Genomic DNA, 26,862 nt, shown 5'->3' on the forward strand with positions numbered 1-26,862 from the left:
TTAACAATTACCAGCAGGCAGGTCTGATATTGGACACTAACATGAACAGTATCCATAACATTCTGGCTAGTGGAAATATATAATTCACCAGCTATGTGATTCACTTAAAAATAAACTCCTGACCCCTTTCATCTACTTCACTGGGAACCCACCTTCTTTGACAAATACTTCTGTTTCGGTACAATGTTGGTTACTCTAGGTTTATGATCCAGTGTCTCTCTGTTGTCTAGTTGTTTGACCTTGTATATTCTAACAAGCCAGTGCTCTGAGGTAAAGGCTTCCTCCAGATGTTTAAATTTAATGTCTTTGTTGCCTATCTCCGCATTGCGTGTACGGTCAAATCCTGGGGGTGTCCGAAAATCCAGCTATAACAATTAAAGTTGCATGTTAGTTTGAGACAAAACCCAGAACACCAATCACTGCAAACTGTGAAACTTCATACTATGAGGCAATGCCTTCAGCTGGCCCGAGCCAAAGGGTAACAACACTTCTCTTGCACTGGTCACTACTACACAGAAAAACCTTTAAAGATCCTAAGGGAAAAATTCATTCTTAATCCTACAATGTCACAGGAGACAGTACTTAATGTCTCAGCAAAACTACCCTATCTGCATTCAGAGATTAAACAACCCAAAGAACAGTCTGAGGTGCAGCACCCTGCAGTGTTTTTTCAGCAGAGCTGCTGCCTTTGTGCTCTTGCCTATACTGCAATAATTTGCACTTCCACAGTTTTTCATATAATCCAGAAGTAATTCACAATTATCAGTTAAATTTGGTCCTGCTGTGTTACAAGTAAAGTCCACTGAAAAAAGGATTCTTGTGCTAAATACACCAGAAGAAAGGGCTTCTGGTGGGGGAAACAAGGGAAGAAAAGGAAAGGAAAAAACCAAACAGGTTTAGCTCCATCCATGTGTCTGGTGCTCCCAAAGGAAGTGACAGCTGCTGCCCTTATTATACAGTGAAGTGCTGTTTTATACAGATGTGACTTGGATGGAAATCATGTAGTTTCTGACAGACATTACAGTCAATAGTTCCACTTGTGTGTTGCTATTACAACAAACAAATCTAAAGCTCTCCACAATGCCACAGTTGATGCTTTAGTGAGCACAGAGCACACAGTGCAATCAAGATACTCATCTGGGGCAATGTGAAGGACACCAAAAATGAAGTACAAGTGTGGGTTAACAGCAGAAATGCTTTTTGCTAAAGGTTATAAACAGCAGACCGTGACTTTTAATTTGTTAAGCTCACTTTTACTGCAGATTCTGCTACTACAAGTAATGCTTAATTTAAAAGACAGAAAATCCATCAAAATAATACTTGTTTCCTTACATTTCAGTTAAGATTCAGAAGAAGTTGTAGCACTAACCTGCATCTCTCCAAATCTGTAATAGGACATTTTATACATGAGGCAGTTCAGCAAAGTTGGAGAGCCTGCCTTGTCTACCCGGAATTCTCCCTGAGGGGTAAAGTAATCACTTTCCTTTAAAAAGAAAAGAAGATACAAAGAGTCAGTGTAAACTAAAATCATAAGGGAATCTCTCATTCCTTTCCCCACAGAAAGACCCCTAAGAATCTCAACTGGCTATTACAGTTTAAAAGCTGATTTAAGGTAGTCCTTAAATGAAAGAGATGGTGCTCATTAAAAGTGACATAATTGCAAACTACCTGTTTGTAAGCCAGACCCCAGTGGATCAGTTTTCCTAAATTGGTACTTTTTTTCTGTTAAAAGTTTTGTCACATCACTGTAAGTGGTTCTGGAAAAGTTACCTAAAACTGTAAAATTTAGTTGGGCATCTATTCTTCAGAAAGGCAACAAACACAGTATTGTTAATACATGAGATCTGCATATATTCTCTGTGTTTAAACAAAAAAATTTCTGCCATTTTCATCTCAACTACAAGATGAAAGTATGCACATGGGCTACTCCCTTAAGCCTGTGCTCAATATCTAAGAGTTTTTGTTAGGCTTAAGAAAATATTACTACACACTTCTGCCATCTCAGAGGTGTTTGAACAGCTTAAACCCTACATGAGTCAATATTAACACTTTCACTTGTCTCCTACTATTACAGAGTTTGAAGAAATTTGTAATGCTGTTTAAACAGCCTGAATGCTCCTACTTTTTTCAATCGTGATGATGCAGAGAGACACACAGACAAGAATTACAAAAAAATCCTACTTTTAGTATGATGCAAAAATGTGAAAAGCTTTTGAGGCCACTGACCTTTCAGAATCAAAAACATTGAAAGAAACTGGGCTACAGGCAACAGCACTCCTAGTATTCTAGAAAAACAACCCCAGCAAGTTTCAAGTAAAATGGCAATAAAGTAGAAGAGATTTCCCTCCACTGTAGTGACCACTCCCAGACAAGTGATAACACAAATAAAAGGGTTTTTTAAAAGAACAAGAAGCAGAGGTTCCACTTACCCGTATATCTTTGGGATGTTCCCCCTCTGCTATTCTCACCATCCACAAGAACTTATTAATATCATCACCAGAGTAGCCAATCACACCACCAAAAATAATCAAAACATAATCCACATCCAGGCTTCTCATGATCTCGTATGCTGCAGACTCATTTGATGACATTGCCTTTCCCACCTGTATCATTGCAAAAATATATTAAATTTCTGCATAGCTGCCCATTGAACAGCTGATCAATACCCAGACCAAAGCTCAGGAATCCTGTGCCATATGCTCTAGCATGGCCCTGCTTGAGCAGGGAGGTTGGAGCAGGTGAACCACTCCCTTCCAGCCTGTGGTTCTGTGATTCTCTAACACACCCACTTGTCAACCAAAGCCAACATTTTCATTCTAGATAAAGAAAACCCATTGTGAATATTTAGAAAATCAAAAGCCCAAACTAAACTGAAATATCTTCTCTTCTGTAAGAGGAGTGCTGCCTGTTGAAAGGAGTGTTTTGAGTATGAAATGTATCAAGAAAGGTTTTCCTTTTGTGGCACCCACATAATTTTCAAGTCAAAAAGCCTAAGTATTGCAGAAAATACTTAATTATAAATTATTTTTAAAGCTTTAGACACTGCCCAAAGTGTACAAATTATTTGAAATGTGAATTCTTTTTTTTTCTTGAGCTCTGTACTTCATTAATGAAGCAGCCATTGTGCATTGCACTAAGTAGCACACAAGCACCCTCAGCACTGAATTAATGGTAAATCTACACAGAGAAAATGTCAGAATAAAACTTTTTAGAGCTGTATCCAGCACCTCTTGTATCCTGGTCACCTCCCACACTTAAATTAATTTGGTCAGCAACTGGCATGTAGTTCAGCAGTTTTGTTTGCTCTTGAAGCCATTGTACTTAAGGCATAGTAAGGTATCGCTGTGGTCTAAGGGATTAACTGCAATATACATAATATTGCATCTGACTTAGTAACATTCAGCTAAGAATATAATTAGAGAGAACTAAGCTTAGGCAGCAAGCTGTCAAAAGACCAAGAACCTCAGCTTCTTGGCCTTTATCCTAATTAATGTGAGGTTATTTGCCAGATTTCCATCTCCGTGCAGGAGAAAATCATCTGGACACATCTCCAGGGCTGTTTTACAACACAAGTGCAGGTATTGGCCACAACACCATTTATTGCTTGGGTCCCCCTTTATGGAGTCTTCATTCCAAAATGGAACTTGACAATGCAGCAGCCATACTCAGGAGAATTCTTTATTGAAAGCCATTATTGCTAGTTGCTGCAATGTGGTTACTGTCCTTAGGCAACACAGATGACTTCCACAGTCTCTATTCACATAATGCATCTTGTCCTGCAAGACACTGAGTTTGGATGCAGTATCTGAATTTCTACTTCCTTTAAATATCTCTACACAGAGATATCAGAGCTGAGTGTCCCTTAAGACACACCAATCAGTGCTGACAGGTCAACAACCAAACTATAAGTGCCTCAGAGCATGCAAGTTGAGTGACATTAGACTAATATTAACAGCATCAGTACAATTTCCCAAGCTTGCTTCTAGCTGAGTTTCCTGCCCTGGAAAAAGTGTGGATGTATGATCCCTCTTCCCCCAATATACATTTTTTGGGACTGTGCTCAAAGCACAGCTTCATTAATTTGTTGGCTTTGTACATTGCTTTTGGGCAGATCTGGCCCACAGCTGTACTCACTACTGACATAAGACAGAAAGAACACAAGAAATTATCTTAACTTCCTGAGCCCTTCCCCCATTCTGCCCTTGTAGCAAAACATTCTGGGAAGAAATATGATTGATGACAACTCATTGCACAGCACAGGTTGGTTGCCCAAGGTGGTGGCCTGTAACCACAGGCAATGCTAACACCCTACCTTTAAGCACACATACAAAGCCTAAACTTACTCTTCAGAAGTGAAAGAAATTAAATGTGCAGACTTTTTGTCTATCTGCAAATCTGAGAAGACAGAACCACATTCAGTCTGCTACACTTCCACAGCTAGTCATAAAAAAATCACTCCCTGTGATTTCCCACGTATGAACATTTGTCAAGTCATTGTCAGTTTTCATAATGCCATTCAAAAATTCACTCAGCAGTGACACTGCTGAAATGCAAGGATCCTTACTTTGACAGGCCAGAAATGCAGTGGTACCAGTTGTTACAGCATTCCCAAGAGGAATGGTTACCTTAGGTTTTGTCACACCTCCCCCAAAGAAAAGAGGAGAAACTGAAGTGGAAGTGAAGTTTTGGAAGCTCCAAGTAAACAAAATGAAAACTCTGAAGCAAAATTGATCCATATACTTGAGTTTTAACAAATGAAAAGAATATGTTCCTTCCACAATTGTGTTTCTCACTCTATGCAATTTCTCCTTAATATTGACCACCCTAAGAGACACCTGCAATTTCATACTGGACTGCAGAACACACATTTTGTGTTTCTGCTCCACAGAAAGCTGCCACCCTTACCAAGGCGATGTGGCTGTTGTTCCAAGTGTTGTTATCAACCAGGGTTGTCCGGTTGGCCATTCCTGCTATCTGATATCCATAATCCCACCACGACATCACTCTGGCGTGCTCGTCCGTGTTCTGTCTGAGCCAGTAATAGGCTTCTCTGAAGTCATCCAGGATATTCCGAGTGCTGGAAAACAGTTCATTTGATCTGCATCTGTACAAATACTACCAACAAACAACTGCACCATGATAAGTCTGGGTTCACAAATAAGGATCTTCTTATGAGTTCAGCTCCCTTTGAGGGATTTTTTCACCAGCAGTCTTAAGTTTGAACTCTCTGACAGCTGAATGTCCAGAAGTTGAACTGCTTTGAAGATGACTAAATGCATTTCAGGTCAAATACATATTCTGAAACAAGTTTTCAGTTGATTCCAAGGCTTTTTTTTAACCATCATTTTTATTGGCTTAGGGTAGGATTATTTTTATACATTCCATTAAATATTTCAGAAAATGTTGTATCTTTTTGAAAATTAGAGTATGATTTTTTTTTTAATTCAGGTCACAATTCCTTTATATACTAAGGAGTGATTTGAAGAAGGCAAAGCAAATTACTAATACAATGGCAGTAAAAAAGGCTTTTGCCTTTTAATCACTTCAGACTGTAAATCTTACTTACCCATCATGGTTATAGGAGGCGAGAACCACACTGGGGCTGGAGTATGCATTGCTGGTTACCCAGGTACAGTGAACAGCAAACATCATCAACAACATCAGCATCAGCATAGTCACGATGTTTTTAATATTGGGACCCAGCCCTTCTTCTGTTTTTTCCTGCTCAGACACATGTTTCCTCACTTTGCCTGCCTAAACAAACACAAATGAATCTGTTATGGCAACTTCTATCATCCTTGACACTGGAACTCTACTTTTCTAACTCTTGCTTCCTCCCCTCACCTTATCATACAGGTTGCCAGGGTTCCTTTTGTCATCCTCATCACTGCTGTCTTCTATTGGTGGATTTTCCCTCTTCATATCATCACCCAAGTAACGCTCAAAGACATTGGAGAAAGCAATTGCTGACAGCATACAGACCACTGGAGTCAAAGTGAGCATCAGGCGAACCATCACTCCAGCAAAGTAAACAGCGCTGATTGCATACAGAGCAACTGCAAGGAAACACATCTAATGGTGACACTTAGAAAATAATACTCATTCTGATGGCACACATACATGCTCTCCATAAAACCACTTCTGGAAGTGGATTGAGCATCTGTGTGTATAAAGGCTTGAGTGTGCATCTTGCATTTCACTGCTTTTTAATTTACAGACATACGGCTGAATTAACGTTTATCCCGCTGAAGCCTCAAACCCTTCCTGAGATTCATCTCGACAACTGTTAACAAAAACACAACTCCATTTTCAATATTCATTAGTAATGCGTCAGAAGATATATTATTAGTGAAATTTAATATTACACACCAACAATACTACTGGAATAATAGGTAGCTTCATTTGATTAAAAGAGTCAAACAGCTCTAGACAAAACAAGTTATTAGAACTGAAAAAGCAAAAGGAAGCATTACAATTTCATGTAAATATTAAAATTTAAGTCAGAGTTATCTGTGGACAAATTGGGGGCTTGTCTACATTATAATTCTATACAGATGAACAACATGGTATTAGAAGCCCTATTCTGAAGGAAGTATTCCTGAGCAGTATTACCTCCATTTTGTCTTCCATAAAACATAAACCAAGATTTTCAGAACACTACAAAACATTAAGAACACATTTATTGGAAAGAAAAAAACCCCAAACAATCCTGTATACAGGATTCCTGATTGGGAACATCCAATAGTGGTTTCCTTGTGGTAGACTCGTCTGTTACAGTTCAACAGTATATTCTTGTGAAAGATTTGCCACAGAGATCAAGGGACACTAATTTATCAGATTACATCATATAAATATTTTCTACATTGTGGTGAGGCATTATGGCTCTCCATCTTCACTCACAGGTCTCTTTATGCTGTATTAAATGGAAGATGCAGCCTTCCAGTAGGAAGCTGAAAGCATATTGCCCAGCACTGGTCTTGACAAACATTAATTGTAAGGTACACAGCACAGACTACCTCAGAGTAAACATTCCTACTGCCACACATGTCTTAGGTAGCCTAGGTGGCAGCTATATTAGCCTGGAGCCTCCTGTCCCTCTAAAGCCCAAGACCTAAGTGATCTTCACTCCTCCATATGGGTTACAACTACTTACAAGCCTCATTCAAAATCAGAAGCTGGTTTTCATAATACAGCTTTGCACAAAAAAAAAAAAAAAAAAAAAAAAAAAAAGTAGTCACTGACATAGGGAGACTCCATACTTCCATTCCGGCTTGTGCCTTATGCAGCACTTGTTCCAAAGCAAGTTATTCTGTTCACTAAAACAGCAGGAAACCTGGAAAGGCATTTTGAATGGGGCTTGTGATGGGATGAATTCCAGATGCCCAGAGTAGGGAACCTGCCTTTGCACTGAGCTGTTCTCCTGGCTGATCTGTATTGTGGAACTGTATCCTGCCAGAACATGCAACTCCTGCTGCAGAACTGAGGACAACAAATGACTGCATCCCACGTCCTGGGACTACACTCCATCATCACTTCAGCAACCTCTGCACTTTCTATAAACTCTTTAAAAGACTGTTGGATGCAGACAACTCTTAAAAATTGCTTTTAAACACATCACTTTTAAACCATATTTTAGAACAAGCCACATACCAGCTTTGAGCAAACAAAACCAAAGTAAAATCAAGTTGAAGGTAAACTTTTTCAAAATAATTTAAAAATATTTTCTCTTACCAAAGACTCTTTCATCATTGATGTTTTTGATACAGAACCACAGCCCTGCTGGGAAAGTACACACGAGAATATGCAGATCAAAAAAGAAGGAAACCCATGTTGTAGGCTGATGCTCAGACACAGAGGCAATGATCGGGATGTGAATTTTCGCATACCTTTTTTAAAAAAAATTCAGTTCAAATTATTTTGAAAAGATAAAATTATTAAAACTTGTAAACATTAGGAATTCTGAAATTCATCTCAAAGGAAGCATTTCAATTTAAAATGGCAAGTGCCCTAATCAGCAGAAATCTGATTAAACTCTTACAGTAAGGACGTCCCCAGGCCTACTGTATCTAGGAAGCATTTGGTGTATAGTTATTTTAAACAACAATTATTTCCATACTTTTTAAGACCATGAAAATTACAGATGTTTCATTTGTTTATGGCAAAATATGAAGCCATATTCACCAAAATGAAAACACACAGCTATGGAAGCACCTAATTTTACTACATTTTTGAAGAGAATTATCAATGCCAGTAAATCTCCTAAATGTTCAACATTTTATTGCAAAACTTTTACACAGAATATCTTCATTTTATTAATAAAGAAAGTTACAGTATTAAATACCAGATCAGTTACTGACGAATCCTCATTCTTTCAGATGCTGGAAAAAATCAGGCCTTGTCTACACTTGGAAACACATGTCATCTAAACAACATGTCAAACACTCAGTGCAGACAAGGACAGAACTGTGCTCTGTATTACTGACAACGATACAGATGGACCTAATCTAGGGTGCTACCATGATTGAATGGTGAGGTATCAAACATATGTCCTTTTCTTCACTGAGATCTAGATATCATTCAAAACTGTATTGTGTGGTTTAACACAATATGTTTTTCTAATGTAGACAAGCCCTCAAAAGTTTAATGCTTTGTACATATACATATGTGTGTGTGTGTGTGTATATATATATATATATATATATATATATACACACACACACACACACACACAGGCAAAGAACAACATCTATATATTCCTCAAGTAAATCTGAGGCTTCTTTACTGACATCTGTTCTACTACATTTATTATAGCACTGGGGCAGAATCCTATATGAGCTGGATTTTTAAGCCTGAAAAAAAGTCTGAACTGCACAAAGTTCAAAGTTCTTCTATCCTTGCTTTAAATATATTAAAAAAAAAATTACCAACTGAATTTCACTTTATAATATTTATCTGAGAAAAATACCTTCCATTTTATTCCTTTTCTCTGGGCTGACTAAAAAATCCAGTAAATCCAATATAATCTAATATTTTCAAAGGTTAACTAAAACAAAAGATTAACAAGATTTTTACCTGTGAAAACGCATTAATAAAACCATTGTTCAGAGCAGACATCCATATATACAAAAGGAATGCATTAACGTAAAATAGAGGCAACGTGCAAGATCATATGTGCAACATTTTTGGGATTTCGTGCAATGTTGCACAATGAAGATAGTCTAAGGCTATTAGTAATTTTTAAATGTGTACTCAAGTGTTGGCATAGCTTTCAGTTATTTCACACTGACATACACACTAGACTTTCATACAGAAAAACCAGAACATTACATATTCAAATACTTGCAAAGAAGCAAGAAATTTCATAGACAAATTAGTGAAATGGTTGTAAATATCACGAAACAGCTACTATAAATACTCTTTTTAGGTAACTGATTCTCCTTGGCTGAAATACTAAATGGATTTGGGGATGAGGAGAGCAAATGATTGTTCGTTTTCAGTAAAATGCTACCAATATCTAAGTCTTTAATCCCTACTTACCCAGTGTCCCATAATGAATAAAATCTGCCACTCCAAGGAGCAATATAACCTGAAAAAGAGAAGGAGGAAGAAAAACCTTTTTGCTGCCTACGTTTTTAAATGCAATAATTTTTCTACTCCCTCAAGTTATAACACAAAGCCAAAGAAATTTTCATTGAACTTGTAATATATAAGAACCATACCTACTGCATTAGGCAGGCTATAAAATCTACCAACCATGAAGCAAGCTGGTTTTAGAACACACTTACAGAATCACATTGTACTTGTTAAGTACAATCTGAGTATCAAGACACGCACACTTCCAAAAGTCAAAGCAATGCAATACTAAATATTTCTCAAATAATATGACAGATTGCAAACTATACTCTGTGAAGGAGCATGAGAAAAAAGAAAGCATAATTGATAAGAAAGTATTTCAGTTTTCTGAAATGTCAGAGCGGGGAACTGGGAACAGTCTATAGCCAAAACACAAACACTAAATGAAACGCTGGTTTCCTTTTATTTCTCTCCTGGTGAATCTACGTGTGGCATGGAATATAAAAGCTGGTATTAGACATGCTGAAAAGCTTTGCATATTATTTTATAAAACAAGGCTTTTAGGTAAGTAGAATATAATAAGATTAAAAGAAACAGTATAATTATTAGATGAAAGATAAAAAATATCATTAAAAGTTTTTAGATGATTCTTAAATTTTTATTTCCACTTTCTTTGCAACTGTTTCAGCTCCTCCTGAAGACAGATACATACAAGGAGAAAAAGAGAAGGTTAAATCCTTTTATGATTACCCAAGTTTTTGGGCAGGACTCAGTCTTCCCCCATCTTACATTCAAAATTAGTACAATCTGACTGAAGGGTTTAGCTTAGTTTCTAATTTAAACATTTAAATATTTTGGTTAATATTCTTAAATACAAGACATATTTTTCCCTCAGCCTTCAAATGAAGAAATTGCTCCCAGTCCACTGCATGCACATGAAGAAGGAGCTATCAGCACACAGGGAACTACTGGTTATGATCTTCTCTAGATGTAGATAGCCTTCACCTGAGGGTGCTAGAACAGTTGGGCAGCATGAGAGCTGCCCACCGTCTTCCTCTGGGTGAAAAGGGTGCCGGGGAACTGGCCACTGCTGTACCTCTAGGCAAGGCAGGATGTTATATGCAGGAACCTACATGGCAGTAACCTGAGCTGCTGGAAAGACCATGGAACACAGCCTCCTGAAATACACTGATAAATGTTTTCCTCATTGCTCATTTACAGCTGAAGAATGGGCAGGACAAATGGACCATTTGAGTGGTTGAAAACTGGCTGTCTTGACAAGCTTAAGGTAGTACACAGCGGATCAGGGTCCACCTGGTGGCTCATAGAAAGTAAAAATATCCCAGAGGCCAAAAGGAACTGTGCTAAATTGAAAAGAGTGGCTGACATGCCTTGTGGCAGGCAGGACTTCAGTCCAAAATCTGAAGCTCATTCTTCCAGATGCTGCATCTGGGATAAAGGGTCCTGATGTGGGCACCCTCTTCTGCAAGAGGATTATTATGAAAATTGAGAGAGATCAGAGTGCTGTGAGGTGGTCAGGAGCCCAGATTGCACAGCCTGTCAGAAGCTGAGAGAACAAGGCCTGTTCCAGCTGATGAAGCAGGGATACCGATCAGTGAATTTCAGAAGATGAAAATAACACTTCCCAAGAACTGCAACAGAATACATATTTGGCTGCATGCTGAGATTTTTGTTTTGATATGCCTGTCTGAAAACTTTGCTAACTTATGCACAGAAAAGCAAATCAAGCCACCATGTTTTAGAAGACTGAAACTAACAGAATTCTTTTGGAATAATGATATCATAAGCAACAAAAATAAAACTGCAATTAAATAGTCCAAAATGTTGAAACAACTTCTTTAGGCTAAACCAAATGTTGATCATCTGGCTTACAAGGTGTAAAGGTAAATGAGTTTCACATTTATTTACCTGTGTATGTCAAATAGATGACACTCAGGAATACAGTACCAGCAGCTAGTGAGACGCCCAAGAAGAACAATGTCTGAAATTCTTGCTTTGTTAATCTGTCTCTCAGATACTGCAAAAATGCATAAGCCTGCAGCAGTGCAAAAACACCTATGGAAAGAGGAAAGTTCTTGTTTAAATGCTCAAAAGCAGTACAGCTGTTAAAGGAACCAGCATATTTGCCCATATTTGAATTGGAAAATATAAACACAAGGTACACCCTAACATCTAGAAACTAGTATAACATCACCTTCTGATAAATAACCTTTAATACTTAATAGGGATGACACTTTCTTGCAATAACAAACTTCCAATGAGATAAGATATTCTAAAGGAGAGAATCATCTGAAAACCAGATTGCATTGATTGTGACTATAACACAGGTTAACATACCCAGCTAGATGTGGTGAAAAATTAGGAGAGAGACATCAGGCAACACACAGTGCTAATATAGAAATGTATGCAAACTAAGATATTGAATAAAACAGGAGGAACTGATGAAAGGAAAAACCAAATCAAATAAGTATTAAATCAACTGAATTATATAAAATTCATGTAGAAACACCCGAATTCACTGATGAAGCACCCGACACCCTCAAAAAGGATGTTTAGAGTTTCACATTAAACCCAAAACTTGGATATGGTATTTCAGTTATTATTCATTTCACAGTATATATTCAGATCAATCTACTGATGCATCCTTTCAAAAGTCAAAATTCAATGCTGGCTGGCAGAGGAATAAAATAAAACATAGGTTCATTGTCTTTCTTCAAATTAACAAAGAATTCGAGGTACACAATGAAGTTCACTAATTCTGAACTCCTAGAGGATGACAAAAATTCTCTTCACCAAATAAAATTCTTCATAATCCAAATATGGCTTGATAATTCTTTTTCCCCATTATATTCGGATTGTTGCAAGTCTCCATTTTGAAAGTATTTTTGTGTTAAATTTTAATGATGGTCCCATCACTGTCCCAAATACATTTTGGTAAGTGACTAAATGTAAGAGAAAACCTGGGGAATCTAATGAGCTGAATTATATCACATAAACAGTGCACTTCAATTCAGTGTTGGCAGAGGTTATTGCTGTCTAGAAATCAAGATCTCTGCCAACAACTACTGAAAAATCAACTTAAAGAAATAAAAAAAACCCAAACAAGATTGAAATCACTTATATAAAAACCACCCTCCTGATTAGTAATTTAGCCTGCTTTAAAAAAATTACAGAAGACTATCAACTCTAAAACCAAATTGCTCAGTAAAAACTGTGTTACCAGTAAGGAATATGTCAATTGTACAATTCGTGAAGGCAACATTGTATTGCAAACCAGCAGAGATTATCAATGTGTAAAGTAAGTGCTTGTCAGAATGCTAATTGATCCAATCTTATGGAAGCATTTTACCTCCATTAGCCCACACAAAAAGAGGATAATGTGTCAATTGGAAAGAAGACTTCCCAAAGGACACTAAATTATACCTCTTTCTTTAACAATTTGCTTTGTTAGCCTGTATTTTTTCTAATACAAGGAAACAAAGCTGCAAGTGTTGGACGTTTTCCTGTGTCAAGCAGGCTGTTGGATGCAGAAGTTTAATTTTCTTACCTGCAGCTGCCATGTGTTCACTGGTTCTAATTGGCTGAAATCCCACAAAAGGTATTTGCATCGATAATATTAACCCCACAATGTAGAAAGTGCTATATGCTAGGAGAGAAAAACATGAAAGGGGAAGAAAAAGATGGGAACAAAATTAATACACTTTTGAAAAAGCATTGGCTCCATCTTAAAAGAGAAATCCATCTTCTCCCCTAAGTTCACTGACAGCAAAACAGAACTGTACTATGTTAAATATTTCAGCCTAATTTCTTTTTTCTTCTTTGACTAGAATAAAGCTGTCTATTGTAACCAATTTTAGTGGATGTAGCAGAGTATTGTTCTTTCTGCACTGCACTGTTTTTTCTCCTCCTAGGTAAATAAGCCATTTACCTAAGATTCTCCATCTTGAAAAAAAGTTCTCTTCCCATCTTGTTTTTGAGAGTCGTCAATGTGGAAAGAACTCTCAAATGACAAGTGACATAGGAAGCTTTCTACATGAGGAGAAATTGAAAGGACCAGACCTTAAAAAAGCAAAACATTTAAGAGTCTACTACTTCCTTAGAAAATGCAAACAGGCGCCATTGCCCTTTATTTAACAGAAGAGCAGAGGGAATGCAAGAAACAGAACAACAACCCAACTAAAAATTAATATTAAAGATATGCATGATAGAGATGATTTATAACCCCCCAGAAAATAGAGGCCAAGAGCATAATTAATATTAAAATTACTATTATTAATATGAATTCTTATTGCATATGCATTAACATTTCATATACTTTATTTTGAAAGAGGTTTTGGCCCTCAATATTACAGGGTGAAGAGGAGATGGAAGGGGAAGATAAAAATACCAAATGTGAAAAGCCATGAGGCTGATTACATCTGTAGGAACCAGCCAACCTGAAGTCCAAATGAAGTTCTGTTCCTTCAGTGGCAACCAGCAATAATCCACCCGTCAGATTTTTTAACTCCTACAAATCCTAAACCACCATCTGGCTATAGATGGCCTGGATCTTACAAAGAGATCCTTGTTCTCATAGATGTACTAACCTCCATGAGATCAGTTCATCTTTGAGCAGTGGTGTCATTTACACAGCACCTATGTGGTCTCACTGAGGGATTATGATCCCAGGGCACTGTCTGAGTCCCAAACCAGTCAGAAGTGACAGGGATGATATTTCCAAGCATTCAGTTTATTTTTTCAAGCACCCATGTTGCACAGCTTGGCCTAGCTACTCATCTATGCCCTCTTAAGTCACTGAAATGCATTTTCCTGTAGGAAGCTCAGTTTTTGAAGAATCCACTACAACATAAATCATTTACTGTACCATGCAACTGTTACAACACTGCCATCCTGTGGAAGTTCAATGATTGGCATAAATCACTATATTTCACATTTATTAGACCATTGTAAATTATCATTTCTGAGTCCAGTCCTGCAACTGCTATACTTGCTATGTGCACTGCTCATCCCCACTCCAATTCCTTACTTCCACTTCATTCAAAAAGCTACTGCCTGGTACTTGAAAGATTTTAAAAAAAGGTAATTTACACAACACAACAATTTTTCTAGGAGCTTAGAAACATCAGGATGATATATCATCACAAACTTTTCATGTTCCTTTATATTCTACAGTTTGCACAGTCTTTGCAAAAACAGTAAGTTAATTTTAATTCCTGCATGTTGTTCTTATGGTTATAATTTTGACCAACTCCACAACAAAACCATTCTGATCTACTGGATAAAGTCATTTTACAAATAATTTAATTTGCAGTACACCACACAAATACAGGAAAGACCTGCTGAAAAGCTTCTCCAGAGAGTATAACCACATATTTGCCACATACTTTCAAATTAATGGATCACAATCACCATAAATAAAGTATCTGAAATTTTAGTATACTGAGGTAGTTAATATAAATATATGCCTGTTCACTGTTTGAATGATATAATCCAAGACCTATAACAAGGAATTACTGAAATGAAGTTTTAAATTCTGGAAGATCCTCAAGTATTTTATTAAATATTCTGCTAATTATACAGAACCTAAAAAAATTGTATGAAAAACTATTAAATTGAAGAGCGCAAGCATAACATAAATCTATACCCTTCCAAGTGTAAAATCATTTATTTTGTAAATATATGAGAAACTAAAGAGAGACTACAATAATAGAAAATAGATTCAATGGTTGCTGTATCTGAATAAAAAAGATGTTCACCTCTCTGCTAATACACTGCAATTGTAAGCACTTGTTCATAATGATTAAACTGGAGTATCTGAATGAAAGGCACTGGCCATTCTCAAGATGAACATATAAAAGCACAGCTTGAGCTTTCAAATGGAGGTAGCATCATCACTATTGATGCCAAATGGGTCAGAAACTATCTGGCTAACAGAGTCATCTGCCTTCCAGCCCTAAAATACTTGAAAATTGGCAAACCCTTCACGTTACGGAAATTTTTACTCATTACATGATTCTGAATTATACTCCGATTTATCAATCATGTCCCATTAACCTCTCTCTTGGTGTATGAACATTCTTATGAAAAACATATACAAGGAAACCACCACTGTTTCAAAAATTTCATTCTGCCAAATACTGTTTTTCTGCCTTCATGTTACATTGGATTTTACTTAACACATCCTTTATAAAATGGCTCATGCTAACTTGAAATAAATTTACATCACTGATCTAGAGATTAAAACCCCCAAAATTCTCCATAATAACGAAAATAATGAAGATTTTACTAGCTATAGTCAGCTGACAATATTTTTCAAATGTTTTAGCTGCACATGGGTAATTTTTTTAAGAATTATGAGACTGCTGTAGGCATAATAGCAATTGCAACAGAAACTCCCCAAATATCTTTATTCTCCCTGTTTCAAGGAGCTTTTGTAAACTCTTCTGCCTATCTGAATAGTTTGGAGGTAAAGCACACTGGAATTTCCTCTCAGAAGTACTTGAACATTCTTACCTGTTTTACAAAAATATCCCGTTAAACAAACCTAGAAATGACATAGTAATATGAGATGTACAGACTTCTCTAGGGCTTCCCAGGAAAGCTTAAATTAAGACAGCAGTTGCAATGAAACAGCAGAGCAGTGATCACATTTTCACTCTGACAACTCCATGGCAGCACATATCCCTCACTGCTGAAGGGCAATAACATCTCAAAACACTGTAGCTATTTGCAAAACAAACATCTGCCAAACCCTTTAATTCCTATGAACATGCAGTACTATTTTCCCCACATGAGTTCAAAGACTAGTTCATTGCAAACTGAAAAAGCAAGAGCACTTATTCTTTATTGTTTCTGGCTACCATGTTGCTTCAGGATTTTATAATTACTAGATTTAATTTTCTCTTGACTAATTTATAGAAATCAGAAAATTAAAATATTCAATAAAACAATTTTAAAGGGAAAAAAATTACTTTTCCCTTAAGATGAGAAGTAGTTAATGAAGAAGTTAAGTATTACTAGCATTAAAAATTAAAGATGGGTTAAAGCTTTTTAAAGCTTTTTCTTCCTATCTTTTTTTAATTTTAATGAATTTCCAATTACCAATTACATAGAGTAACAAAGAAGTATGGAAGCAATATTTATATTTTTGATAACAAAAATTCAAAACTGAACTTGAGTAAATGGAGCAATTATTGTGGCATACAATGGTTCATATACATGTACAGAAAGTAATTTCTCTAGCAGGGACTAAGAAAACCATTAAAATAATTAAAACTACCAAGATAAAACACTATTAAAATGAGGAATGAAAATATATTTACAAATATAAAATGCCTTGTGATTACGCTTGAGCTCACATTATGTTCTCCACCTACCAATGGTAAGGGCTTTATATTAAAAATGTTCCAGCTAACTTCTAAATCTCAGAATATCTGAATTGCTTCCTAATGATTCCATTCACACACCTACAGCATGGCCAACTGATTTTATTGATAAAGTGTCAGTAAAAACAGTTTACACAGTATTTAAATGTCAGGCAAATCAATAAAAAAGTTAGGCTCCCAGGATTCCTATTCACACATTCCTGAAACTGGAAGGAAGGCTGACCAGTTAATCCAATAAAATTTTAAGGATTCCCATGGAGTGGTCAGACTCTTACTGTGCATGCCTTGTCTCAGTGATCTAAAACTTACACAGCTGCTTATCCTATGTCTTTGTCTATATGTTTGCATATTTCAGGTGTATATTTTTAAAAATACCAGTTGTTTTATACACTTGGAAAAAAAATAAAACATGACTCAAGGCATACATATGTAATGCATATTTAAAAGTATTAACAGGGTTCTTTTACATCAAACCACCTATTTTTCTTTCCCATGCACTAAAAAGGAAAAAATTAATTAACAACTTCATATACAAAATTCTGGAAGTGTGACTATGTTTCAACTCCTTATTTCCATGTTGTACAAAATAACTGACTATAATCAGTGATCAAATTACAATAACTCAATCTGATATGCAACTAAACACCCACTTGATACAAAACACATCAGTACAATAATTTTGTATCTCATGTTTAAGTATTTGAGTACGACTTTGCAATGAACAGAACTTACCAATGTAGACTCTTCTGCTGTATCTTTGCATCAGCAACAGAACAAACACATGCAGTGGAATAAGGTTGATGATGAAAACATAACCACCCCATGCAGAGACCTACGACAAATAGAACAGGAAATCAGATCTGAAAATATCTGCAAATTCTGAGGACAGCACATGCTGGATTTATACATCTTGATGGTCTAACGAGAAAACACAAAGCTTGTCTACACAAGCAGTCAGAACTAAAACTAGTACAAACAGAATCCTTCTCAATATCTATTACAAAAGTAAAACAAACCACAACAAAGCCCACATATCAGAGGTGTTTGAAATGGGCTGATGAATTTCCTAGGCTACCCTTCCTTGATCTCCTCCTTCAAGATAAACTGGTCATTATGGCAAATGAAAATGTGATCCTGGAGTCTTTTCCCAATGGTGAAGGTTGCAACACAAGGCAATGGTTGGACCTGTAGGGCCATGAGTTGGACTTTGATGATCTCTGTGGGTCCCTTCTAACTCAGGATATTCTATGATCTCATATAGGATTAAAAACTTTCTTTTGACAAATTTAGCACCATGCACTTTTTGCTGAAGAAAGGGAACATTATCTCCAGGTAGAAAGGGAGCAAGGTACACCTCCAGGAGCAGAACTCCAGGACTAGAGCAGCCAATGCAGCTTGCAGTGTAAGGAAATAAACAAAAGGAAGAGTAGAGATGCACATGAAAGCAGGACTGAGCACTGTGGAATTATATACAATGGTATTACAGGTATTGCAGACCTGTGGCAACAAGAGCTGTTGAGAAGGACTGCTATGGTGTATACTTAGAACTGAAACACTACAGTGCTATTAACAGATCACTGATTGCTGGTTTAGGTAAGGATTTAATGAGCTATCATTACAACGTGTTATTGAAATTTCTAACATATTTAAAAGGGCTCATATTGACTAGACAATCTGTATTTTAACACATCCTTTTATCAAATTACAGTCTAGACTTCTCCCGTATGCATCATGCCTACCCTAGATCTTCATTTTTAGCATACAGTAGCTAATGTGGTTTTCACTTTAATTGTACTTTAGGCTTTAGATTCATGTAGCTATTTTTAAAGCCCTAGAACCCAAGAAGAAACCCAAATTACTATGTTTTATAGAACAGATTCTAAAAAAAAAACCATGAGGCCAAGTATTACTGTCTTTTTACACTAATACTACAAACCCCAGCATTGCAAAATTTATGGTAAGCAATTCAGACAACGTGAAACAAGTAGAATAAAATAATCTAAGTTTTCTAGTAACTCATTTCAGATTATCAAAATCCTATTGCCTAATTACTTGTATGAAGTATCATGGTTTACAGAGGTAAGTTTATTTAATGGGAGAAAACACTGTATAAAGACACATAAGATAGAACAGAGTTCAAACTTGGAAACAGAATACTGTCAAATTCAGGAAAAGGTTTGAATGAAGGAGGTTGCAGTTCACATGGACCAGAGACCTGCATCCCTAATTACCAAAATATGAACCCAAATCTAAACACCAAAAATTACACTGAAGATGCATTTTGGAACTTTTCAAAGAAAACTGAGGCATCCTAACAGATTGGCAAAAAGAGTGGAGACATGCTATTACACCTACAGGATTGCTTCAGTGTAAAGCTTTCCTCTATTTTACCTACTTGTCATGAAAAGCCATATGAAGCAGAAGGTGATGAAGTAAAATGAAGGCTAAAAATATAAGTCCAAGGAGAAAACACCCTTCTCTATATTGAATGCAATGCAAGGCTATGAGTCAAATTACCACACTGAGTTAGGTATATATTATAAGGCAGTTATTAGAAAAGATTTGTCAGTTCATGCAATATCCATTCGCCTTTCAAGCTGTTCTCCAAACTTCTCATTCAAGGACTGACTCTTACTACCTCAAAATTGTGATCTACCTTCCAACTCACACTGAAAATTACTTAATTCCATTAAAGAAAGACTTATTACAGTGAAACAAATAGTACAATTATGCTTTGTCCTAAAAATTTACTCAAGCAAAATATCTAGAAGGGCAATTCCTCAAAATTCTTTCCAAAAGGAAAATACGATGTAGGGGAAAGCCATCACCTATGTGGGATGAAGTAGATACAATAAAATAAAATTCTATCATCTAATCACTGAGATTTGAAGCTAAACTACAGATGAATCTGAATCTTTCTTGAGCTGATAGAACTTGAAAAGAAAATTAACAGCACCCCCCATTTATATTCAAGGATTGATTGTCATGATGACATTGATTCTTAAGTTCTGATACCATGCACACACATGATCACATACCCTCACATATAATCCCACACACCAATATGGTAAGAACCTGTTATTGTGTGATTTTTTATCAGTAAAATCATGAAAGTATTGTATTTGTTCTCTGTATGTTTATGAAGGCACCATTAGAGAATCTTACCAATAAATTGGCACAATATAAAAAAATACTGTGCTATATAAATATAATGATGCAAAAACTTTCAGCTTTTGTACTCAAACGTGTACCAAAGCTACAGGACCTTTTCAATATAATGCCATATAAACAGCAATGCTGTGTATAAAGAAGTGGCTCTCTATTAAGCAATGTAGCAAAAAGGAGGAGAAATTGAATGAAATAAATGCACTCTTAACAAGAAACAGCTATATTAGCCTCTTTGGTGACAGACAAAAGGCTATTATTTCCTATATTAACTGCAAAAGTCTCCCAGGAAACCAAATGGACATTAAAGCTAGAGGAAAACTAGACAGCATCCAGACAACCTTTGAATTAACCTTGACTTTAAGGCACATAAAGCAATCCAGAAGTTCCTTGTTCTTGCAAACCTAGTTACCTGATAGTAGAAAAGCAGTATTTGAGACCTCAGTCTTAACTGTCACCAAGCAATTAGCCTGGCTGTCCCACCACTAGCTATTTGGAGGATAATTTATTTTTCATACAGCCCCGAAGTTTATCAGTTGGGGGCAGCGGGGGGAAATCCTTGATTCAAACAGGAGAATTCTTCAAGTCTTAAAGTTTCAATGGATGGAGGAGGGGGAAAACCAATTCCCTCCATTTTTCTATTAGTTTTATCTCCTAGTTTTTACTACTGTTTTCCCCTTCCGTTAGCCCTTAGGAAAATCTCTGCAATAGCCTCCATTTTCACAGATCAAGAATGAAAAGGGCATTTATGATCATTTATTATGACACTGAAGTCATTCATCAGTTCTGGTGGTGAGGTTTACATAATTATACCCATAGAAATAGCTTTCAAAATTATAAAAATGTAACTCTGCCTTTACATTCTAAATATTCTGATTATTATTGCATTGTAGTAATGACACACAGACACATATAAATCAAAATTATACTTTAATTTACCTGCACCCAAATAAAAATCCAAATGAATCAGAGCACCTATTCACAGCAAGGGAGAAATTTGTAAGTAAAGTTATTATATTTAATTTTTTTCCCAAAAAGTGCTTTAATCATGTTGATTTAAATACTTTACCTTTACATATTATGTTGTTTAGTCATTTATTTAAGGTTTTAATAACAATACAAAGCAAGAATTTTATATTATGGCTCAACAAAGAATAAAACATCCTTATTTTCTTCTTTGTCAACATATGATTATGTAAGTTACTCAAATAGTTCAGCTATTATATATATAAAAGCCTTACCATGTAAAAGTAGGATAGACAGCAGCAGATTGTCCAAAAGACTGACCCAGTTTTCACAGATTTCACCTGGAAAAATAACCAAGTATTTATGAATGACAAATCCTGGACAATACTCTAAAGTTTAATTTCAAAACAATTGTTGAGAGAACTTCTTTAGCCCGCATCAAGTTATATTTTATGCTTCTGAACTGACGTCCATAAAATTGTAACACAAATGCAATTCTTTCACACACAAAAGGAGGTCAGGTATATTTCTCTAGCAAAAGCATACAATCCAACTCCCTGCCTTATGATCTGATATAGAAAGTTAGTTGCAATGGCTACTTTCTCTGAGACATTAGAGCACTTTATAATTCTAAGTGAAGACCATCCATGCCTTAAGCTAGAAAGTTGTCTATAAAATGTCTTTGATTCTACAAGAGTTCATGCAAACAGTATTACACTCTGCAGTTTAATTAAATATGACTTGCATGAGGACAGATAACTGCTATCACTCTAAAGTAACAACATAGGTTGATTCTATTATTGTTATCAAACATAGCACACCTTTCCAGCTGCAGCTTATTTTAAAACCAGATTTTAAAAAATTGCATTTAAGTAACACTAGTCACTCAGTCACAAAAAAATTCAGTTCTCTTCCATTATATTCCTACCAACTATCCCAAGTTTGAAATATTCTAATGCTAAAACATTTGTGAATATGCATCTGCTTATGCAAACAAGAACTCTTGACAAAATTATGGAGAAAGTTATAGTGACCATGTACTTACATGAAGCCACTCTAAATGAAAAGGACAAGCATTTCAGAATACACAAGAGACAGTACCCTACAGTGTCTGTGCTGAATTAACAATATAGTTATGCTATTTTTGTTATTTCCAAAGTAGGTCCAACCGTCCAGAAAAACTCCAGCTTCCCTTAACTCCTTCCTGTAACACCATCTTACAGATGAAACTCTGCACAGATTAAGGAGAGGCAGACATGCTGCTTTAGCAAGCAGGAAAATAAAAAGACATAAGACTGCTTTTTTTAAGCACACAAGTAACACTAGTATCTGACTCTAGACAGCTTTGAGTATTTAATTTGGATCCTTAACTCAAAGCCCAAACCCTCCATACAGTCAAAAGTCTTCCTAGAAGACAATTTAAAGCACTTCATATTCAGAGACTACTGCTTTTCACCAGCTATATAAGGAGGCTAACATTTGATGGACACAATGCTAATACCTCCAAACCAAAAAACAAACAACTCCTCTGTTTGCTTTAAATTTATAGCCTCATCATCATTTTTATTACTACTACAGGGGACACATGCTTCATTGGAACCGTGCTTTTACACAGCAAATTGAAGAGTGTGATTATGGAGTGGTTCAGATCATGTGACATCTCAGTACTTGCTTAATCAAGAGCCAAGAGGAAGAGGGATGAGAGGAAGGAAAATAAGAATTCAATGGATTCTAAGAAAAATCAGTCATTTGGCTGGAGAAGGAACCAAAAAACCTTTCCAAAGCAAAAGACTCAGCAATTACTTACCCATAAATAGTATGTGAACTGCAGTGCAAAAATAGCTATGCCTTCATTGTCAAACGATCCTGCTACTGATCGGGATATGTAACCTGGAACTATGGCGATAAAACAGGCAGCTAAAAGCCCTGCTCCCTGGTTCCACAGTTCTCTGGTGAGCAGGAAAGTAGAAATAGCTGTAAGGCCGCTAAAAACTGGTGCTAGAAACACACATACATCTCTTATATGGACTGTCACATTAAGCATATTTAAAATCCAATGTATAAGGCCTGCTGTCACCATCAGTCCTGGGTATACCTACATGGAGATAAAAACCAAAACAAACCAGAACACCAGGTTATTACAGGAAACTATCATGGTAGGCTTGTTTACACAGAACATGCAATGAAACAATTTTTTGAACAGATATAAGCAGTGAGTATTAGCATAAGCTAATGGAATTATTTTAGTACTACTTTAATCATGTTTTGACAACATCACTGAATAGCCTAGGCTCTTTAAATTTTATCCAAATGCTAACAATAACATATAAACTACTTCATAAATGAATGAGCAGCATAGAGATAATATCCCATCTTGCTTGACATTTATTATACAATGAAAAGAATTTTTCACTAAGGTATTGAAGCAGAAACCAAAATCTGCAAGAGAATTTCAAGCCAGCTACCAGTTTTAAGGAAAGAAAAAACAACAAGCCCCAAAAGCCTGAGACATCAAGAAGAAAGCCAAAATTTCCCAGTTTTATCCATTTTCCTTTAAAATATACCATGCTATTCTTTCACTTCCTGGTACCAAAGAGGAAAGAAAACGTGCTTCAACAAGACTTAATTTTTTAAGGTTGAAAAGGTGATGTCAGTCAATTGAGTACTATATTTTTGCAAGATATCTGGAGACATCTTTGGATATGAAGGACTAAAACAAATTTCTGTAAAATTGAATTAAGATGTGCTCCAGGAAAGGTACCATAGGCTTACACAAATCTATTGAACCCACCATAAAATATTGGATAACTTTAGAGTATTCTTAATAGGAATTCTACCCTCCCACATTTATCAACATTAGAAAAATCAATACATCCTAGAAAAGCTAATATGTACTTCACCTGCCTTAGTTTCTTTCAAAAACTAAAAAGGGCATAGTACTAAATTAAATTAACAGATGACTGAACGTTGTTCCCCTACATGTAGTTCAATTATTTTTCCTAAGAGGTTTTATTTTGTACAAGACAGGTATGGAAAACGTGCACTTACATGTTGCATAGAGTGTGTCCAGTATCTCTAAGATACTAAAACAAATGTTGATTTAACTCCTACAAAAAACTTGTAAATGCCTTTAAGTGGTATATACTATCATTAAAAAGCTTTAATGAACTTTCACACATTAAGAAACACTTGGCTGCATTACTTAGTGCTCCTAAAGCTACTTCCATGAATGATATTTGCATTCTGATTTGATAACATTGTTTTGTACACCTTTTCTGTCCTGTAACTTGCATTAATACCAATCTTAACTAGTCCTGATGCTTTGTACAGGTGATGTACGAATGATGATGATGATCAGATGCCACACTGATCTAATTTCACAAGGTCTTCTCCCAGTGAAATCCTAAATTTTTTCCATACATACATGAAGCCTACTCAGCATACATCATTGCACTAAAACTTGTACTTTAAGAGACTTAAGTAACAATTAAAAAAAAAAAGTTTTTTCAAAAAATTGCTTTTCCTGTTTTGATTTAATATACCAGAATTGCAGGAGTCATAATACCCTTATTTATTACTATTAGAATTTCACAGGTAAGGAAGTTCTGTATTTCCTGGTCATTATGTGCTACTGGATAAAGACTAAGGCATGTTGACTTACTCTGCTTCTGCAGCCGAAATTTAAAAACATCTTGATATTCTCTCTGCAGCAATTTGGCAATTAAAAGCATATTTTCTTAAGATTCTCCTTTCAGCAATATCAAATTTTTATTGAAAGTTCAAAAAACTTCCTGAAAAGTAATCTTTAATTATTTTTTACTTATTAAATTGATTTTCTTTTAATAAAGTTATTTTTACAATACTTACAGTTCCACCCACTATTCTTCCTAGTGGATACCATGCTCTTTCGTCAAACCAATTTAAAAATTCATAAAACCCATGAGATGCAAGATGATGTGTTGATCTATAGTTAAACCTAGAAAGAAACAGAAGGATAAGATAAAAATCAAGAACTTTAGCATCTCATCTACTATGTAAGTACAATGGTCCTCTCTAAACCTGTGGAGTAAATTACTAAGTTCTCAGCTACTAACCACTGTATTTTCTTCTCTTCTAAAGCCAGTGCATATATCACAGATGACAGTTTACAGTTTTTGGTGAGTTCATTTTTATACATAAACATTAAAAGGTTTTCTTCCACACTGATACAACAGTGGTTATTTTTTTTATTACTTTCTAAAGCCACTCATTTTCAAATATAGTCTGCCACATGCAGTCAATGCAAGACTCCCATTCTTAGACAGGACAGGCACACACTACATTTGCTCCTGCCCTACTTCATTTTAAACTGACAGGTGACTAATTCAATAACAGGCAACAGGAATCAGTCCGCTCACACTATCAAATTTCTTTCAATCAATAAGAATTTACACAATGCAGAACCTCTGTAGATGAAGTTTTATCTTCAAAGTTTGTACATTCTCTGTGGCAGAGAATTTCTTGTACAACAAAAGGTGTCTCATGCACACTTTCAGTTCAGCCTTCCACACTGTGTAAAAACCATTAGAAAACACCAATAGACTGCTATTAAGGCATTCATCTTCTACATTCCTGGCCCAAAATACCTCAAATACCTGATTAAAAAAAAACTTTTAAACCATTAAAATGTCCATTGGTTCTTGAAATTAGGTGTAAGGCTGCAAGAAGCACTACAGTGCATGCTATCCTAAAACAAAAAATCTTTCATGATCATTCAAAGGTCAAACTAAAAAGGCTACAGATTCTGAGAATGTGAAGCTTTGTATAGAAAAGCCTAGGTGAACACAACTTCTAAAACAAGCAATATTCAAAAAGCCAACCCTTCTAAGATATGCTAATTGAATTTTGGTTAACCATGTGAAATTCATTAGTTAAAAAAGTATTAAAGATTTTATTCATTAGTTAAGTAGAAGTTCAGGTGAATAAATGCAATACTACAACAGACAAAAGGTTAGATGGGCAAACTATCACGAAAGACTTCCAAAGACACTGCTAAAATTCAAGACCAGAAAAGCTTGTGTTTTTATCTGTTTTATGGAAGTATCCCCTTACATCAGAAATATGCATCCCTTCTGACAAAAAAATTTTAAACTAAACCAAATTCTTTTGCATATCTAGGATTCCCAAAATTTCACAGGTTTACTTTGAACTAATTCATTTCCACAGAATAAAGTTAAGGTCATTTAAGACTGCAAACCCCATTAAGTTCCTAATTGTTTAATCAGTACAAGTAATATCTGAAATAAAGCCACATGGAGGTCATGAGCAGATTTCTTATCTACACAGTGGAAGAACAAAAAGAACTGAAATTCAGGTTCAGATGTCAGCAAATTTGCATATTTCAAGTATCTGAACTACCACAGTGTCAGTCAAATGATATTAAAAATTAGTAAATAACAGAGTGAAGTACTTTCAGGAACACTCTCTTACATCTGTTAAACAGATGTACAGGATACATTAACTGATAAAACTGTGGACTTTCAGAAGTCATTAGTCATGTTTATATAAGAAAATTCACACGAACATCAGTCATTCTGACCTAGAAATCTTTGATTCAAACAGCAATGTGACACTGGTTTTTAATAAGCCTACAACTATTCCCGTTTGACTAGATTTCTAAATATTAATTAATTCTCCAGTTCTGAACTGTCAACTCTAATGTGATTTCTGAAATGCTGTACCTGTAAAATTAGCCTCTTGTCTTAGGATAGCA

General features: G+C 35.7%; 1 protein-coding gene across 1 annotated transcript in view; it reads right to left on the bottom strand.

Moving 5' to 3' along the window:
• Positions 1-26,862, bottom strand: part of STT3B (STT3 oligosaccharyltransferase complex catalytic subunit B) — a 51,018-nt gene that overhangs the window by 3,415 nt on the left and 20,741 nt on the right. The window contains exons 2-15 of the mRNA XM_056483149.1: positions 24,978-25,086; positions 22,918-23,205; positions 21,386-21,451; positions 17,712-17,811; positions 13,142-13,240; positions 11,503-11,649; positions 9,538-9,586; positions 7,732-7,886; positions 5,845-6,056; positions 5,567-5,754; positions 4,906-5,077; positions 2,430-2,603; positions 1,370-1,483; positions 153-365 (exon numbers count right to left, since the gene is read on the bottom strand). Coding sequence (XP_056339124.1) covers positions 153-365; positions 1,370-1,483; positions 2,430-2,603; positions 4,906-5,077; positions 5,567-5,754; positions 5,845-6,056; positions 7,732-7,886; positions 9,538-9,586; positions 11,503-11,649; positions 13,142-13,240; positions 17,712-17,811; positions 21,386-21,451; positions 22,918-23,205; positions 24,978-25,086 — 2,086 coding nt within the window. The remainder of the gene's footprint in view (positions 1-152; positions 366-1,369; positions 1,484-2,429; positions 2,604-4,905; positions 5,078-5,566; positions 5,755-5,844; positions 6,057-7,731; positions 7,887-9,537; positions 9,587-11,502; positions 11,650-13,141; positions 13,241-17,711; positions 17,812-21,385; positions 21,452-22,917; positions 23,206-24,977; positions 25,087-26,862) is intronic.

This window comes from Oenanthe melanoleuca, chromosome 2 (assembly GCF_029582105.1).
Source record: "Oenanthe melanoleuca isolate GR-GAL-2019-014 chromosome 2, OMel1.0, whole genome shotgun sequence".
In the NCBI taxonomy this organism is placed as follows: Eukaryota; Metazoa; Chordata; class Aves; order Passeriformes; family Muscicapidae; genus Oenanthe; species Oenanthe melanoleuca.